The sequence below is a fragment of the Chionomys nivalis genome, chromosome 3 (genome assembly GCF_950005125.1).
Source record: "Chionomys nivalis chromosome 3, mChiNiv1.1, whole genome shotgun sequence".
Lineage (NCBI taxonomy): Eukaryota > Metazoa > Chordata > Mammalia > Rodentia > Cricetidae > Chionomys > Chionomys nivalis.
The window spans coordinates 69,478,833-69,497,006 of record NC_080088.1 but is presented as its reverse complement, the minus strand read 5'-3'; the positions used below and the strand labels follow the sequence as shown (position 1 = coordinate 69,497,006).

The following is an 18,174-nucleotide window of genomic DNA, read 5'->3' as shown; positions in this document are numbered from 1 at the left end:
TTAAATGCTAAAGTGGTAATTTGCTATAGAAACAATGGAAAACTACCAGAGGCCACATTACACTGAAATTGTTTGTTTGCTTCCTTCTCCTTTTGGAAAAGGAATTTCTCAAGTTCTACTATGTCTTAAAACAGTATCTCAACACAACTCCATCTGAAAGGGACATAGAATCCCCTGAGAGATCAGTCAGAACTAGTGTTTACCCAGTCTGTGTACAGAATGTCTGATATTTTGCTTTAAAAATATTTTTTTGACTTTTTGATAATAAGTGTACCCTTACTGAATCTAAATTTTCTTTCGTATAAAATGAGTTTGTGAACAAGATCAAGATCAGAAAGCTTTTCTATAAGTCCTCATAGTTGCTTTATATAGACTATAGGAGTATGTAGTATTTTCTTCTCTCAGTTTTGCCACTGGAATGAGAAAGTTGTCATACATAATAAGTAATTGAATGGTTGTGGCGGTGTTCCAATAAAGCTTTATTTGTAAAAGCAAAAATTGGGCATTTGCTCATTTAGAAATTGTTTGTGAACCTTAGACTGTTGAACTTTCTTATTCTGTTCTAATTTCCTTCCAACCTGATTATTTGGTAGGTTTATAATGTTGCCTAGTGACTACTTCCACATTGTGGGAGTATCAGTAGGATTTATATCCAGCCTCAAGTGAATCTTTTTGTCAGAAGCCCTGTAATATTAGCAGACGTAAGTGCCAGGAAGGGAACTGCTACCATGTCCTTGGCAAATGAACCTGGGACAAATGCTCTTAAGGAGGAGACACAGGGAACCCCTCAAATGCCAGGGCTGAGCTCACTGAACTTGAGACTCTCAGAACCGCAACTACTGTTGGAAGAGTATAAGGGTGCAATAAATCCATCGTGCTAAGGAATGGTAGACCTCTCGAGGCCGCTGGCCAAATGAAGTCAAAGGAAGGAAGGAATTCCTCACTCAGCTAAATTATGTCTTTGGGCTGGTGAAACAAGTCTGCTAAAATAGCAAGGTGCCTGCACTGTGGTGCCCAGAATACGTCATCAGACACTGCTGTTTGGAATTGTCTTCCATCACAGGACCTCTGGGTCTGAGTGAGGAAGGCGAAGTGAATGAAATGGAGGACTACCTTCCTAGGGGCAAAACTTGTTTTGTTCCAGGGAATTTCCTAATTATTGATGTCTTCATTTTATCTTGATAATTGGATGATAAACTAGTGGATTTTGGATTTCCTATCAAGTTTCTACTGGATGCAGGACTTGAGCATGTTTACATATTGGGTATGGTTTATAGAGTAGCATGGGGCAAGAGATCCAATGTTCTTTGTGCACATTGAATTGTGTATATTGGTCACCAGATTTGGTCTGTGTTTTGGTTTGGCTAGTACATTTGATTTTGAGGGCAAATCTTTTCTCTTCTTGCTATTTGTCACATTTCTTTGTTATATCTTACAAACTGTTAAGAACAGATTGTCCAGTAAGAAAAATGAGTTGCCTGGTGATACCCAAGCCCAGGGGAATGCAGGGTTGGCTGTTACAGAAGAGTTTTGTGCTTTGGATATTTTGAGGAGAACCAAGCTATCAGCAGTGAGGTCTTCCTCTGGCTATCTCTAGTTACACATTTCTTTTTCTTTTCTGTCTCTTCAACTCTGCCCTTGTGTCTATGGAACTAAATGAAGTAAGGGCCATTCCTAGTAAACTTAGCATATTTAATTATATTTTTTATATTTGAGTTTTTAAATAGTTGTGAAGAAAAGGGGATCATTAAGTTAATTAAAAAAAAAAACCACCTCATAGTTAAACCAAATATACATTTGTATAGGACATTCAAGTTTTAAAGACAGCCCAACCCTAAGTAGTATCTAAGATATAAACTGTTATTCTTATTTTGCAAAGGAGTATAGACCTAGAATCTCATAGTTTGCCCAAGTTTCTGAACCTAGTAAGTGATTTGCACGTGATGTACCCTCCAATGAAGGCTGCTTGTGTTCTGTGTCTAAGTCCTCATGTTCTGGGCATGGGCGGATAAGGGAGCTCTTTTGGAAGAGCTGTCTCACGAGCTGGGCCTCTTGTTTAGTTTTCACTTTTTCTCTTTCTCTCATCCCTACCTTCTCCTTCTCCCTCTGGATAGAAAACAACACACGAGGAACGCTGGGTCAGGTCTCTTTAGAAAGCCTTATATGGGGAAAGCAGGTGTGTGTAAACTTGATCTCAGGGAAAGCCCATGACTGCACACTCTTCTGGGGCAGTTCTGAACTCTCAGATGAGGCTTTTCTTAGAGTCAAGCACCAGCATCCTCTCCCACACTTTACCCTCAGCCTTCTCCTCTTTTTGTCTTGTCTCTCTGTTCCCCTCCCATACTCCCACAGATTTTTAGACCAGTATCTTTGCACTTTTTTCAAGTTGTTTCTTTAAGGACTAACTTAGGTGGCTGAGATTCAACTTGGGGGAGGGGGAAGAAGAAGAATGCATGTACACACTCAGCAAAAATTTTCAAGGCTTTTTACTCTTAGTTGTATAAGTCTTTGGAAGAGGTGCTCTTGGGATAGACTATGAAGCTGATATGTTAGCTGCTGTCAGGGACGGCACAGGGCAGTGGGGTAAATGTTTCAATATTTTTCATATAGCACCAATGTTAATTGCTGTAGATGTGTTGTAGAGAATTAGTAGGTGGAGAAAGTCTTTGGGGTAGCTAAGGATATCAGTGTAGGATTGTGTGGTCTGCATGTTCAGGAAGAACATGGGCTTCTACATGAAAAATAAACAAATAAAGCCAATCAAACAAAATCCCAGCAGACTGGGTGGTACTGATAGGAAGGTGTGAATGAGCAGGGTTTTTTGGGTCTGGAGTAGAAAAGACACAACTGTGCAGACCACCAGAGTGGCTGAGTAAAAGGGAGAAGCCATCCTCCTCAATATGGCTGCAAAATTTAAACACATCTAGGAAAATATTTAAGGAAGAAAATGTGTGAAATGTGCAAAGAAAATCATAAAACTTTAGTGAAAGAAACTCATAAGGACTCACCAAAATGAAATATCATAGGTTTATAGATTAGAAAATTAATATTGTTAAAATGACTGTGGCAACTCAGTAGTCTTCAGTTCAGTATAGTTCCCATCAAAGTACAAATGACAGTCTTAATAAACACAGAACAGATGAACAGTCTAAAATTTATGTTTCACCACAAACATTCAAAACACTCTTATACAATTACCGGAGTAGGAGGTGAACAGTGCCTCGCTTCAAAACTTTCTATCAAGCTGTGGTGACCCAATGGCAGAGACACCAATAGGAAAGGTGATCCATAGACCACGGGAGCAGAGGAGAGAGCCCTCTGATGCATGCCACAATTCATGAAGAGCATCTATTGGAGAAAAGACACTGTCTTCAGTACGTGATGTCAAGAAAGGTGTGTGTGTGTGTGCATGTGTGCGTGTGGTGTGTGTGTGTGTGTGTGTGTGCATATGTGTTTATGTGTGAGCCCATGTGTGTGTGCAAGCACAGGAAACTAGATCTCCATTTCTCGCTGTACATTAAAAAAATCAAATAAAATTGGGTCAGGAATCTAAATATGTAATTTAAAACTGTGAAACTACTAGAGAAAACATATGTAAAACAATTCAACACATTAGTGTAAGCAAAGTTTTTTTTTCCTTAATAAAACCCCCAAGGCAAAGGCAATAAATGTAAAACTGAAAAACTAAAACAATCTCAGAATCAAAGGTTACACAACAAAGAACAGTCAATGAAGCAAAGAGCTAGACACCCAGAAAAATGAGAAAAACATTACAGCTGTTTATCTGGAAAGAGATTGATATTTAGAATTCATCACCACTCAAGAAAACGATAGGAATAACCCACTAAAAACATATAAAATGACTAAATATTTCTCAAGAAGATGAGCAACAAATATACAGCAACAAATATACAGAATAATTTTTCACATCACTCACCACAGGGAAATGCAAATCAAAACAGCAATGAGTAATCATGTCACCTATTGAAGTGGCTATTACAGATGAGCAGTAATGGATGGTGATGAGAATATGGTAGAACGTATGCTTTGCATAGTGTTGCTGGGAGTGCAAATTGGTACGCCCACTGAGGAAGACCATGTTAGGATTTCCTTAAAGTAAAGAATGACCCACAGATCTCCTTAGTGAATATATAACCTAAGATAATGAAATCTCTAGATCAGGGAGATATCTCTGCTCTTATTAAACAATATCTGAGATACAGACTCAAGCAGGACTCTGCCAGTGAATGAAAGAATGCACATGAATAGTTATATAACGAATAAAACCCCATCTTTTACAGCAATATGATTGGAAATTATACACATCAAAGAGATACAAGAAGGCAAATACATGTTCTTGGTCATTTATAACAACTAAAATAAATTATTCTCAAAGAAGAAGACTGTGGGATGAGGTCACTAGAGAACTGGAAGGGTGCCATGAAAGGGAAAGCTGATGGGTAAGGCTCATCAAAGTATAGCAATACTTTACAGCATTAGAGTCTACACTGATCTCGGATGGATTTCAAAATAATTAGGTTCAGAAGTTCTCAGCACAAAAGAATGGTTTAGATTTGAGGAGGTGGAGCTGATAACTCCTCTGATCTGTTCACTTACATTGATATACACATGTATGGTTATTGTGTACCTATGCATATACACTGACATGGCTCAACCAACAGAAGTGTGCATGGAACTTCTGATGTCCAGAGAAATTGTTTGCACCTAAAAGATGCTAACTGGCCAGTGTATTTGGGTGCTGGACCATACCCACTGATCTTGTCAGTTCCTCTATATTCTTAAAGAGTCTTCATCTAGCTACAGAATTCCTTCTATCCAGAATGTGATCTTGTCAAATCTTGGGGAACCCCAAACAAGGCTTCTCACAGGCTTCTATTTACTATTTCCCCAAACCCTACCCTGATTGCCACAGGATCTGTCTGCCCCAAGTCGAGGGCTTGTGTCTACACTGTCCGTTCTATCCATTGGAGGATGTTTTCCCTTTTGCCAGCACGAGCTTGTTTTTCTTACTATGGTTTTGTGTCAAGTTGTGAAATCTCGAAGTAGATCCTTCTCCTTTAGAACTGTTTTGGTGATGCATAAGGGCATCATTGGGAGACTCTGTCTTGGCTCGTATAGATGTTACTTTGGAAAGTCCTAGCTCGGGAAGAATGGAACCATTTGGACCATTTCTTTAGTCTAAATATGAGGTAACTATGCATTAAGTATAATATTTACATAGCAGTAGAGATGAAGAATAGTAAAATAAATTAAAAAACATTGAAGGTAATTTATTATAGTTCCCTTGCATTCAGATCAGATGCCTGGGACAAAAACAATTAGGCATTTTTCAGCTTTGTGATGTGGAGAAACTGAGATAAAATGAACAGAAAAGTAGAAGGCATAGAATGAGGTCAGCCGGTCTGTGGCCAGCGTTATCTAAGTCAGATTTTGAGTACCGGGCTAGAGATTTAGTCACTGATGCTCAGCTGATACAGTGATCAGAAACATGGAACGGGATCAGCGAGTCTGCATTGCTTGTTAATGGCATATGCATTTAGAGTTTCTTCTTTGTGGTGCACATTTTTTGTTACCATGGTGGCAGTGAGGCAATCAGAGGAAAATAGCTGGGGAGAGTGGCAAAAGTGACCTGGTTGAAGACAGTTTGGGGGAACCTTCTGCAGTTTAGTGTGACTCAGAGAAATGGTGCTAGGTGGTTGTTGACATGTGTTTGATTTTTGAAGTGAATGTTCTTACTAGGGTTGGAAATCCTCTGCCTTCATCTCCCAGCGACTAATGTTCCTGTTCTCCAGCTGAGAGAGACTAATTCACCATCTTGTGTTGTAAACACTCACTCATTTTAACTGATTACACCTCCAATGATTCTCAAATCACTAAAATTACTAATTGCTATTCCTTACACATCAAAGAGTGAATCCTGAATAATTAACCCCAAATAAAATTAGATGAATTGGCCCTTTTAATTAGAGTCCCCGCTGCTGTTTGTTCTGAGCTTCCTTTCTTACTGCTAAGAGACTTTTAGAATGATTAAAACTGTTTAAGACTTAAACAGCCAGTGACCTTTTAATACAATATAAATCCATGGAAGCAATATTTCAGCTAGCAGGTGGTGAAGTAAATTTTTAGAGCAAGTACCTGTCAGCTCCAGTATTCCTGTGGGGGGGAAATGCATGCCAAAAAACAACCACCTTGAAGTGAAGTGAGTGTCTCTATTTGATTATTTTTATAGCATTTATGCATTTGCTAAGCTTCAGGCTTGATGAAATAAATGGCAGGGTTGAAGGAGAGTGAGTAATGGTTGGCATCATTTTATATAAATAGTAACAAGAATTTCTCAGCAAGAACTTGAAGTGCATAAAAGATGAAGACTGGAGAAGTTGCAGAAGGCTCCTAGTCACGTGGCCATTCATGTCTGCATTTTCCTGAAACAGAGGAAGGGACAATGGAGAAATGGTAATTACTGGGATTTCTGCTCCTATGGTCGGAGCGTGGATTACCAGCCTACCCACGCTGTAAACCGCATTTAGGCTGCTTTTGGTTGAAGTCCTATTCCAGTTCCTACCGTCTACCGGGGACCCCTCCAGTGGTCTTCAGCTTTTAGGAGTTGTAAGAAGGGTCTGTTCTTCCTATTTCCCCCCAGAAATCTCAGTTCCTCACCTCAAATCTGCCATGGGCTTTGAGCTCAGGAGAGTTTGGATCGGATATGTATTCTACACTATTTGGCTCTTCGCCATACTGGCACCAAAATTCTCCATCTAATAGCTTGAAATGATTCAGTTATTCAGTCTTTATAATTGAAATTTTCTTAACAGTTCAATTTCTATCATTTAAAAGTGAATTTTAGCATGCTATGCCGAAACAATTGCAGACTTTATAAACATTCAAAAACTTGTGTCAAGGATACTTTATTACTTAGTTTACCCAAATATTCGCATCTTATGTAGTCAGTGTAAACCTACCTACAGCAAGTAGTTATCATATACAAATTAATAACACGTAGAACTTACTCAGACTTCGTCAGTTTCTATCCTAATATGCATTTTTAGTCTCAATTCTGTTGAGAATTGGGTTTCAATTATTGATTCTTTTCCATTTGTGACCTCTGACTGTCATTCATGTTGATCAGTGATGCTTAAGTGGGAATACATATCAGCATCTCCAGGATGCTTTGCAAAATACCTGTGTTTGGCTTCACAATGCAAAGATTCCAGTTTAAGAATTCGAGACTGGTGCCTTCTAGTTCCTGTGGTAGGTGGCAATATATGGGATATTCCAATGCTTATTACTTCATTAATGCATCCCTATTCTTAGAACCAAACCAATAATATATGCTTATGTGTATATTAGCTTTCTATCACTTTGCTAAAACATCATGATTAAAAGCACCTTGGGAAAGAAATGGTTCCTTCATCTTATACCTCTACAACAAAGTCCATCACAGAAGGGAGTCAGGGCAAGAACTCAAGCAGGGAAGGAACCTCAAGATGGATTGGATGCAGAGACCATGTGGGAATGCTGTTTACTGCCTTATTCTTCCTGGTTCTCTCGGGTTGCTTTCTTAAATATCCCATGACAACCTTCCAAGGATGAGTTTGGCCCATTGTGGGCTAAACTGCCCTGCCCCAAATCAATCATGAATTAAGAAATTGCTCTGCAGATATGCCTATTGGCCAATTCTGTGGACCCCCCCCCCCCCAATTGACGTCCCTTCTTCCCCGGATACTCAGGCTTTTATGTCAGGCTGGCAAAACAAAAAACCCAACTAGCACAACATGCAAACAAAGGTACATCTGAGTGAAGTGTGATAGAGAAAAGGGAAGAAGAGAAGCTAAATAGTGGTGGAGGAGGAGAGACTGAATGCAGGCAAGTAACAGGAGTTGTTGCAAAGGGGGACATAAAGCTGATTTCCTGGTTCTAACTCTTTCATGGGCTTTTCATTTTTGGTGGTAAATAAGTGTAGGAAGAGAGGGCCACTTGTTGGTTCCCAGGCGCCTGGCTAGCTTAGACCTGAAATAACCACACAGGAACTGTATTAATTAAATTACTGCTTGGTCCATTAGCTCTAGCTTCTTATTGGCTAACTCTTACATATTCATTTAACCCATTTCTATTAATCTGTATATTACCACGTGGCAGTGGCTTACTTGCTAAAATTTTAGCACGTCCGTCTCCCTAACTCTGCCTTCTTCCTCCCATGCTATAGGCAAAACCAGTTTTCTTTATTCATTAACCAATGAAATTAACACATAGACAGAAGGAACTCCTACACCAGATAAGTGTATAAAATATGTTCAGTAGAGAAAGTATAAAACCTAGTATGGAGTTCCACCACTTCTGCTTTGTATGCCTGCTCTAACTGCATCGAACTTCATTGAACTGTATAGTGTGGGGCTGGTAAATCTTGATGTGTGTGTGTGTGGGGTTGCTATTCTTTATACAGTAAAGTTTAAAATAAAAAAGCAAATAATAAGATATAAAATTCAGATTTTTTTCTACAGCCCTAGCAGTGGTGTTTGGGAATTGTATTTCACCTCTATTCCCTGTTCCATCACAGTTTCAACCTTACAGAATGAGGCTTTTTTCCCAGAAATTCTTGGGGGATTTGTAGAACTTTCTGGATACCTACTGATTATAGATTTCGTGAACGTCTATTCTCGGATCTTTGGTCAGGGAAGAAAAATCCAGTGCAATGAAGATAGTTGCAACCCTCCTGGATGCTGAAATACCCCCAGACCAGATGGTAATTTAGGGTTCAGGACTCGGTCATTACACTTGGCAGACTCAGTAATTTAAGGTGTAAACAAACAGGAAGACATAAATCAACAACAGCAACAGCAAAACAAAACTTGACAGGTCCTTTGAGACTGGCATGGTTCCCTGCCTGGCTGCCAGGGTCACAGAAGACCTCTCATCCCTGATACTAGTCTCATAGGTAGAAGTTGTGCTGCATCTTCCATCAATAATTGGAAAGGACCAAACTTGATTGTAGCAAAAATAGATGTGTTCACTCACAGTTCATTTGAGTTTATATCTAATACATGTTTACTAATATCTACATGCACCTTAGAAAACACATTCTCAGTAAGTAGTAATAATCTGATGATAAATTATTCAAAAAAAAAAAAACAACCAGGAAGCCATCTTTAGCTATCTCCTACCTAGTCTAGTAGGGAAGGCAAATAGACAGGCAGTTAATCTAGAGTCAGAATTTGTACTGTGGTGGTTCTCAGTACATTGTCATTAGTGATGGTCATTCACAGTCAGAATCAACAGAGGCAAAATGTTTTCAGTTACCCAATGCATTGTGTTGAGAAAACACACCCCCTCAGACACTGTGGCTGCCTTCAACTGGAAGGGAACCTTCTGTATTGGATGGGCACTCCAGGGGATGGCCTGTCTCTAACAGGATGGGATAATCTGGGGAGACTCTTTCAGTAAGCCAGTATTCACTGCCAGCTTCTTTTCTGAGTTGTAAATGAAGATTCTTTTTCTCCTTTTTTGATTTTGAGTTGATCTTTTCCCATATGATAACGTCTAATTTTTTTTTCAGTTGTCTTCACACTGAGAATTTCACATTCTAGTATTGGGGCTGAGGGTGTCTCACTAACTGCTAGAAGACCAACACATCAAGGTTAACCCATTGTCCTGCTTATTTCTATTGCCTACATTTGGAAGTCAGAATATATATGGACGTGGTTTGTTGTTTGGATAGCAATTACTATGCTTTTGTCAGACAAGTGGCACCCGACAAATTCAGACGTGCCTTTGGTTCAAGTCCATCTTTCTGAACCAAATCCTCCTTCACTTTTCGTACTCTGTGAAATCCATTCCGTGTTTTCAACTGAGAAAATGATTTTTCTTTTTCAGCAAATCGAAACTGCTATGTGATAGAGAAGTATAATATGCTCAGTTAGAAACAGCACACTGATGGTCGCTGCTGCACAGAGAATTTATCTGGAATTTAAACAAGAGGATTGTTGAAGACAGTGAAGTCCCAGAAATTCGGTATTAGCTAAATATGGAGTGAGACTGTCCAATTTGAAAGTGGAGAGACGTCATCCTCTTGAAAGATAATAAGTCTTCTTGCTTTTAATTTGAGAATCTCAAAGAGCATTTCGAGCTAAGTTATTTAGAAAGATGACAGCACATTAAATTTTAGCTTGGGTAAATATAGTGATGCATTAAAATTACACTCTGAGTCTGAGTAGATTCTGCGATTCATTTCAAAGTATCTTTCTTCTGATTCTGAAAAAATGCAAGGATACAATTCATATTTATTGTATGGAATTAACTAAGAAGGAGAGGACTACAAAACAACATTTGTTTTGCCGTAAGCTCCGGCCAACCTCTTATTTCCATAGAGCCGGGTAGAAAGGCAGCACCGTGCTGGCAGCCCTGTGCGGAGCCTGCCCGTCTCTTCCACTTGGTAATATACTCGTTCCTCCTATCCTGCCCCCAGATATTTCGTGACTCACTCCCTTACTCCATTTAAGTTTTTCCCCAAATGCCACTTTGGTGAGGCATTTCTCAATCCTGTTCTTTAAAGCTGCAGCATCCCACCACCATCCTACCAACTCCCCTTCTGACTCTGTGTTTCTTCAGTATGTTCCTTGCCACGTGACATCCAGACTCTAGGGTCTAGTACAGTGGTTCCCAACCTGGGGATATCTGCTATGAGACCCCAAGAAAGGGGTCTCATAGCAGATATCCTGCATAGCAGATATTAACATTACAGATTATAATAGTAGTAAAATTACAGTTATGAAGTAGCAACGGAAATAATCTTATGTTGGAGGTCAGCACCGCATAAGGAGTGATATGAAAGGGTTGCAGCATTTTAGGAGGGTTGAGCACCACTGGTCTAGAGTAATACCCGGTGCACAGAGAGCAGAATGGGTGCATACATAACAGAAGCGGGTGGACACCATCAGCCTGATGGCTCTCCTGCTTTCCCATGCACAGTACTGCAGATTCTTTGTGGGCAGGACTGTACTGATTAGCATTGTGATGGCTTTCTCTATATTGCATCATGTTGAAGATGCAGACTCTGCTTTGTTGCATGCTTTTTTTATGTTACTTTGTTGCAGGATGAATTATTGAATGTGGATATTCCCGAATTAAGGCCTGTAAATATCATTAAGTACTCGTTACCCTTTGCAATGTACTGTAAAGGGATGTTTTAGCTGATATTACTTCTGTTCCTGCTAGGAGCACATACGCCTTTTTACATGCTCATGAATACTGTGTTTCAACTGTATTTTTACGCTTACATATATGATATTTCTAATTGCAGGGTGGTAGTTATAAAAGCTTATGTAATCATGTCAGATGTAAACTTTTGATACATGCATATGTGAAAGTAGGCACAAAACAGGGTAATTAGCATATTTCTCACCTAAGACATGTTTTCCATTTGTAATTTTAACGTTAGTATTTTCCTAAAAATATTTTTTTCTGTTAGAGAATTAAATATCATCAGAGTTAGTAATTTGTTTAGTTAACCAGAAGAAAATGAGGATGTAAAAAGGATCGAGGATTAGTGTTCCAGTGCCTTGTTGTGTATCTCCAGGAGCCCCAATGTGAGGTTGTCCAGGTGGCAACTAAAAGCACCTTAGTTGATGTCACATCTCTTCTTATGGACAGTGGAGGCTTCCTCCCTGGGGAGGTGTTGTTGCTGAGTCTTTGATGATGAAGATGGACAACCAGGACTGCCCATTATTTATGTTGATAGTGAGCACTGCCCCAGCTAGTTTTCAAAAGAGCTGTACACTGGGAGACCAGGAATCTAGACACTAAGTAATAAGGGCTCTGTGAGGGAGGCTCCGTCTTTCTATGGGACTCTGGGTGTACTTGGGTGATGTACAGACTTCTCTTCCTACTTCCTCTCCACGTAACCTCATTGCGGGAGCCACCACACTCACTGAGCTCCAGTTGCTATGCTGTGTTCTGTTCTTTGGAGTTGTCCAGTCAGACCCAGAAAACAGACACTGAAGCAAGAGCTGAGTGAAGAGAGTTACAAGTTCGAGCTCACCTATAGAGACCATGTCCCAAAGAAGAGGAAGGGAGAGAAGAAGGATGGATATTCTCATAGGAGTGTCTGGATCCATGAGTTTGGCAACCTCCCCTTGTCAGAGGATAACCAACCTCTGGGGGAAGCATGTGAAACAGCTTCATCTCCAGGAGAAAGACATAGGTTCATATTTTTGGTTATGACAGAGGAGTCCACAGGTTGAGGAGATGGAGACAGTGATTCCTTGAATGAGACAAGGCTTCCATTTTTCTCTTGACCTGCCACGTCACAGCCCTTTCAGATAGTTTTCAAAGCGCTGCTGCTCAGCTCACAGTTTGGTAATGACCTAAGTTCTTCATATCCCTGGGGCTCCCGGGTCCGTGCCTACCCACAGTCTCTCTCCCTCTGCCCTCAGGTGGATGTGGAAACATGGTCACTGTGGCATTCAAAGGTTCTCCCTGTCTCTTCAGGGATGGTGGGATCCAAACTTGAAACACAAACATAGGAGTCCTTAAGAGGAAAGGACAAGGAGCTGGGTGCCCCTTCTCCCAGTGTGAAACAAGAGGAATAAACCTAAGTGGTTATGGTTCAGCTTAAGACAGCTTATCATGGTCACGGTTCTCCCCGAGAATACATATTGTGTGTGCTTATCACGTGTGTACACTGAGCATGCTTGTCTGCTGGCGGCTCATCTACACATCAGAATTGTCATCATTCTTGGAGTGATTTCAAAAGTTGTCCAAGTTCTTTCTGGATATGCAGCCCATGCACCCCTTCTCAGTGCATCCCCTGCCTCCATTCTCCTCCCAGTACCCCACCCCGTTTCCTATTAGCATGACATTTACTAGTTCTTGTCTCTAATTCTAAAATGTGAGTCTCAGAATAGGATGTATTAACCAACCTTTGAATGGTTGGACTTGCAGAACTAAAACCTTGGTGGGAGTTAGTATTTGATGGTTGAAAGGTTATCAGTTGGGTTTTAAAAACCTACATGATCTTGCTAAGGATTAGGAACTTGGTTGTTTTTACATTATTTTTCTTTTTTTAAAAAATCAGTTTTCTGTCCGTGTAATCCTTCCAGGATTATCTCCAGCCTGTTCACCTCTATATTTCATTTTTATAGAGAAATGGGGCGAGGAGGAATGTCCATAGAAGGGATCTCAGAGACAGAGTACTGTACCTTTATTTTCTAATGAATTTTCTATGACATTTTGTTCTCTTCGTGTGCCTTTTATTCTCCCTGTGTGATAGGAATGCCAGGAACGCTGTCGGCTTTAATAGTGTATGGTGCTCTGATAATTTTGACTGTCACACAGAATCTCATGGATCAGAAGGTTCTCAGAATATTGCTTTAAGGAGATCAGAAGACAGGCCCAGAGAGAACACTAGAATCGAAACTTAGGATGGGAATAACCTCGTCATGGCTTCATCATGTAAAACCTTGTACATAGTTTTCTCCTTCATGCTGATATAAGGTAGAATTTCACGAGGTGTCCAGCCACACCAGACTTCCTCAGTTCTTGCTGCAAGTTGAGTCCCCCAGGCTTTAAAGAAACATTGGCACCTCTCATTTTGTCCAATCCCAAGGATTCTCCCTGAATCAAATCCATATGAGAGAGTTTGGACACCCCTAGTTTTAGGTGTCTTTCTTGGAGATTCCAGTTGTGGCCAACGGATGGGAACTGTTAGAGGCTTTAAAGTTGTAACAGGATAAAAACATGTTTAGAAAGTTGTTTCTCAGCCGGGCGGTGGTGGCGTACGCCTTTAATCCCAGCACTCGGGAGGCAGAGGCAGGCGGACCTCTGTGAGTTCGAGGCCAGCCTGGTCTATAAGAGATAGATCTAGGACAGGCACCAAAGTTACACAGAGAAATGCTATCTCAGAAAAAAACAAAAACAAAAAAAATGGAAGGAAAGAAAGAGAGAAAGAGAGAAAAAGTGTTTCTCAAGAGAGAGGCAGAGATACAGGCAGATCTTATATGACAGAAGTTTTGTAGCCTTTCTAATCCTGGGGTTCTTATGCAAGTATAGAATGTTCTCTGGAAAATTCGGTGAAACTTGAAGTATGGTCCAAGAACTGGGGCCACTGGAATTGCCTGGGCTTTTTAGAAAAGCGAATCATTGGTGCCCCTCCCCCTGACACACAGAGCTGCTCAGTCATTGTCTGTGGGCGTGCAGGCCAGCAGTCTGTATCTTCCAGTACCTCTCAGAGGCTCTGATGAGCTGGGAAGTGAGAAGTATTCTCATAGAGGGTGATTGCAGGACGGGGAGGGAGGTATGGAAATCAACCAACCCACTGCCAGCTGCCTAGGCACAGCCCATTTGACTGAATGGGATGGCTCAAGGGACAGTGTCTCAGCTGCTGAGTGTGGCAGAGTTAGACCTGGCTGCTCTTAGCCGCCCCTCCCAGTATAGCACTCTAGGTATTAAAGACATTGGAGTCCAGGTGTTTCAAAGCCCCATTGACTCTCCATCCTTCACAGGACTCCTCTCTCTAGTCCTAGACTGACTTTCCTTCCAGGTATCCATGTTGTGACACTTTGGTATTATCTAGAAGTCTGGTTCTGAAGCCTGCTTCCTGTACCTCACCAATTGTTCAAAAGCTGAAATGCAAGGAACAGCGACTTACATGTACAGAAAACTTCTAAGTGGAGCATCGAAACGACATTTTTAAAGGCACAACAAAAATGCTTTTTCCAATGGCTAAAAAAATAAGCCAACCCTGGTGTCCTATTTCCTAACTAAATTCATTTTAAAACCCTTTTAAATATTTCATACCATGTCATACAGCTTTGGATGTTTGCCTCAGACATCAGTAGACACACATCATTTTTCCATGTGCATTCTTGCTGGCTGAAGAGGTTGGGGACGTTCTTGTCTCTTAAGTGTATTGTACTTAGATATCTGAACTATCTACTTTGTGGTCAAGTGTCCGCTCATCTAGTCTGGTTCCTTGTCTGCACGGTGAAAGCTGGACTCCTTCTGGGTGTGACTCACCTAGCTGTTTAGCACCCAGCTACTTTGTCTTACTTCTCCTGTTTGGATTCCGATGGTTTTTGCTATGGTGTAGTTGACTTTGTTCATGTTGTAGCTTACGTGACTTGTATGCTGGTATTCGTTTGCTGCGTACAGTGCGTCTGTTGTCCAGGTCATACAGGTGAAGGTAATGATAGCGCAGCCTTCCTTTGTCCTGCCTGTATGCAAGCTTTATTTTAGCTAACTTCTCAACGTTTGTCTTCCTCATAAATTGAACTTCTTGTTATTTTTACATATCTACAAATCTTGTCTTCCTCTGCTTGGTTAGGATTTTATTAATGCCAGTTATCAAGTCTTTTATTTCAGTGTCCCTAGTCCCCACCTCAAGCACACCCCTTGCCTTTGCTTAATGTCCTTGTCCCCTCTACACTTAACTTTTATGCCATTTTATAATATCAAATTTGGCCTTTTCTCCTATGGTGGCTAAGGCTGTCAATTAAATCCATGTTAGCTAAGTAAGGTAAGTTTTTTTATATAAGGCAAACACTGGGTCTAAACCAGTTTCAGTAAATTGTCAGCAGATGTATCTTTTAAACGGTACTGTGAAATGGTATCCCTCTTAAAATAGCATATGTATTTCCTTTCTCTAGGTGATTTTCTCCCACCCCCACCTCCACCTTTGGATGACCCTGGTACCATTCCTCCTGGCCCTGGACACTTCCCTCCTCCTCCACCGCTGGATGAAGGTGCTTTCAAAGTGCAGGTAAGAGCAGACGGAGATGTCAGGTTGATAAGACATGCTAGGATGTCTGTGACTTCACCAGTGATTTCTGTGTCGTGAGCACTTACCTCGGGTCTATCGGGAGCTTTGCACCTTGCAAGGAGTTAACATACTTGAATGCAAAATGCCCAAGCCGCACTTCTCAGAGTTCTTCTGGCTTACAGTCTGAAGCCAAGGGAAACTTTTACATATTAATTTCATTTTAAAACCTAAGGTGATTTTTTTTTAAAAGAAATGTGTTTGAGAAGTTTACACTTTTTTTTTTTTGGCACAAACCCAGGCCTTTAAAATTTATCTTTTCTCTTTGTCCTTAAGCTCTGTATTCTTATAAGTAAGTGATATTTAAGGCTCTGCTTATTCATTGTGGACTCTCACTGGCAGCTACATTGTTTTCATGAAAGCAATAGCAAGACACCGTAGGGCCGTTTTTTTTTAGGTTTTCAAAGATGAATATTATAGATGCGTATCAGTGATATATGAGTTTTGTGCTCAGGAGAGTACGAAGTAACTAACTGCAGCTAGATGTTGAGTGGCAAGAGAAACTGACCAAAAGTGATTTGTGACCAGCAGCCCCGCTTAAGCTTGAAGACATCATGTCAGCACAGAAAAATTATAAGATTACTAAGATTGCCATTCTCAGATAAGGTGATGTTATGCAGAACTTGTCTTAGAGAAATCCTGGCTTTTCAGATGAGATGTCATGGTGTTTGGTGTTTGTTTGTGCACAGTCAAGCATCAGAAACTTATGGCTTACAACACAGGGACACTGTGTTAATGTTGACTGTTGTGTGGCTTGTTCTGATAGTTAGTGTGCTCGCCTATGTGTGTCTGCAGTGGCCCCCAGGGAATGGGATGGAAGGGAAGCTGTAAGGAAGAATTGTCTAGGGTCTGATCTGTTGTCCTTTCTCTTGAAGATTAGGTTGGGAGAGCAAAGCAGAAATTATTCAATTCTTTCCAAATAGTCTTCGTTCCAGTGTAGATATTATCTGAGCACTGGAGATCTTAAGGCACGAAAGGCAAGACTAGTTTGCAAGGCTTTGCAAGGAAAGGGAGTATGAGCGGCATTGTGTATTCAGGTGGGGTTATGTGCTGGGGAAGCAGGCATGTGGTGGACTTGCCAGAGTGGCCTTGGTGAGTGGAACCTCCTCAGGACAGCGCCATTAAACAGAAGCTTAAGGTAGAAAGGCATTGTAAGCAGATGGATTCTTGTGGAGTATATTTTCATGCGGTTTAGTCGTATTTTAATGAAATATTCTTGGTTGCTTTTTATATGCTGCTGTTTATTATTGGGATGCTTCTTTGTGTATTGGTTAATGGGCATAATTTTAAAATTCTCTTCTGTTTTCTTTCCTGGATTGTTATTAAATCTATTATGGTATGTCTTGAATATTTCTGCTGCTAAATGTCTGCAGTTTGAAAAGTAGTTGAGAAGTATGTTCCAAGGCAATGCCTGTGGGCAGATGACATCTAGCTGTCCTTTAGAAAGAAGGTAACGACCCCTCCTTAAAAAGGTGATAAAGTACCGATGTGTTTCAATGGACTAGTTAATATAACTAGGTGGTATTTTGATATTCCTGCTGATACTATGTAAATCAAATAGCAACAATGATAATAAGATTGTAATAGATATTGTATGAAGCTGATAAAAATAAAGCTATGATTGTTACTATGAGAAGTTACTAATCACAGTTACAAGAAAGTTTTGCCCATGGGTTCCATTTAAAAAATCATCTAACTCCTGAACATAGACTCTTTAAAATAATTACCCCTTGCTTGACTTTTATCAGTGTTGGATAGTTCATTGTAAACATCTTTCATATCCTTAAAATATTATATTCCAATTTATTTATGTTTTTGTAGCTACTATGAATGTGACTTTTTTGATTATTTCTTTTTCAGAGTTGACTGTTAATATAAATAACCTACTTACCCTTATAGGTTGATTTGATATCCTGCAATTTTTTGAATTTATTAATTTAATAATGCTTCTTTGATATTTGGACTTGTCTGTGTGTTCACTTTGTGTGAACAGGTACAATGCGTCTTCCTCCTTTTCCAGTTTGGACCCCCTTTCATTCTTTGTCTTGTCTAATTTCCCTGGCGAGGACTGCCAGTTCTGTGCCGAACAGAAGCAGTGAAAGTGGCGTCCTTGCCCTGTTCCTGGGGCTTTCACGAAAGTCACAAAAAGTCCCTTTCTATGTGGACTTTGTTCTGATAAATGTACTCAAGCCATGGCTTTGTTTTTGAAGAGGAAGGAAATAAACAAGAAGCCTGTTGCCATGTTGGCTTATGTTCTCTGTAAAACAGAAGGGAGGATGATAAAAAAATAAAGCAATGTTTGCCAAATGGAAAAGGACAAATCTGGTAGGGAGAGGGAGTTGTTTTTG

At 40.3% G+C, this 18,174-nt stretch overlaps 1 protein-coding gene across 2 annotated transcripts in view; it reads left to right on the top strand.

Moving 5' to 3' along the window:
* Positions 1–18,174, top strand: part of Lpp (LIM domain containing preferred translocation partner in lipoma) — a 623,722-nt gene that overhangs the window by 274,369 nt on the left and 331,179 nt on the right. For both annotated transcript variants that reach the window (XM_057763582.1, XM_057763583.1), the window contains exon 5: positions 15,657–15,769. In XM_057763582.1, coding sequence (XP_057619565.1) covers positions 15,657–15,769 — 113 coding nt within the window. The remainder of the gene's footprint in view (positions 1–15,656; positions 15,770–18,174) is intronic.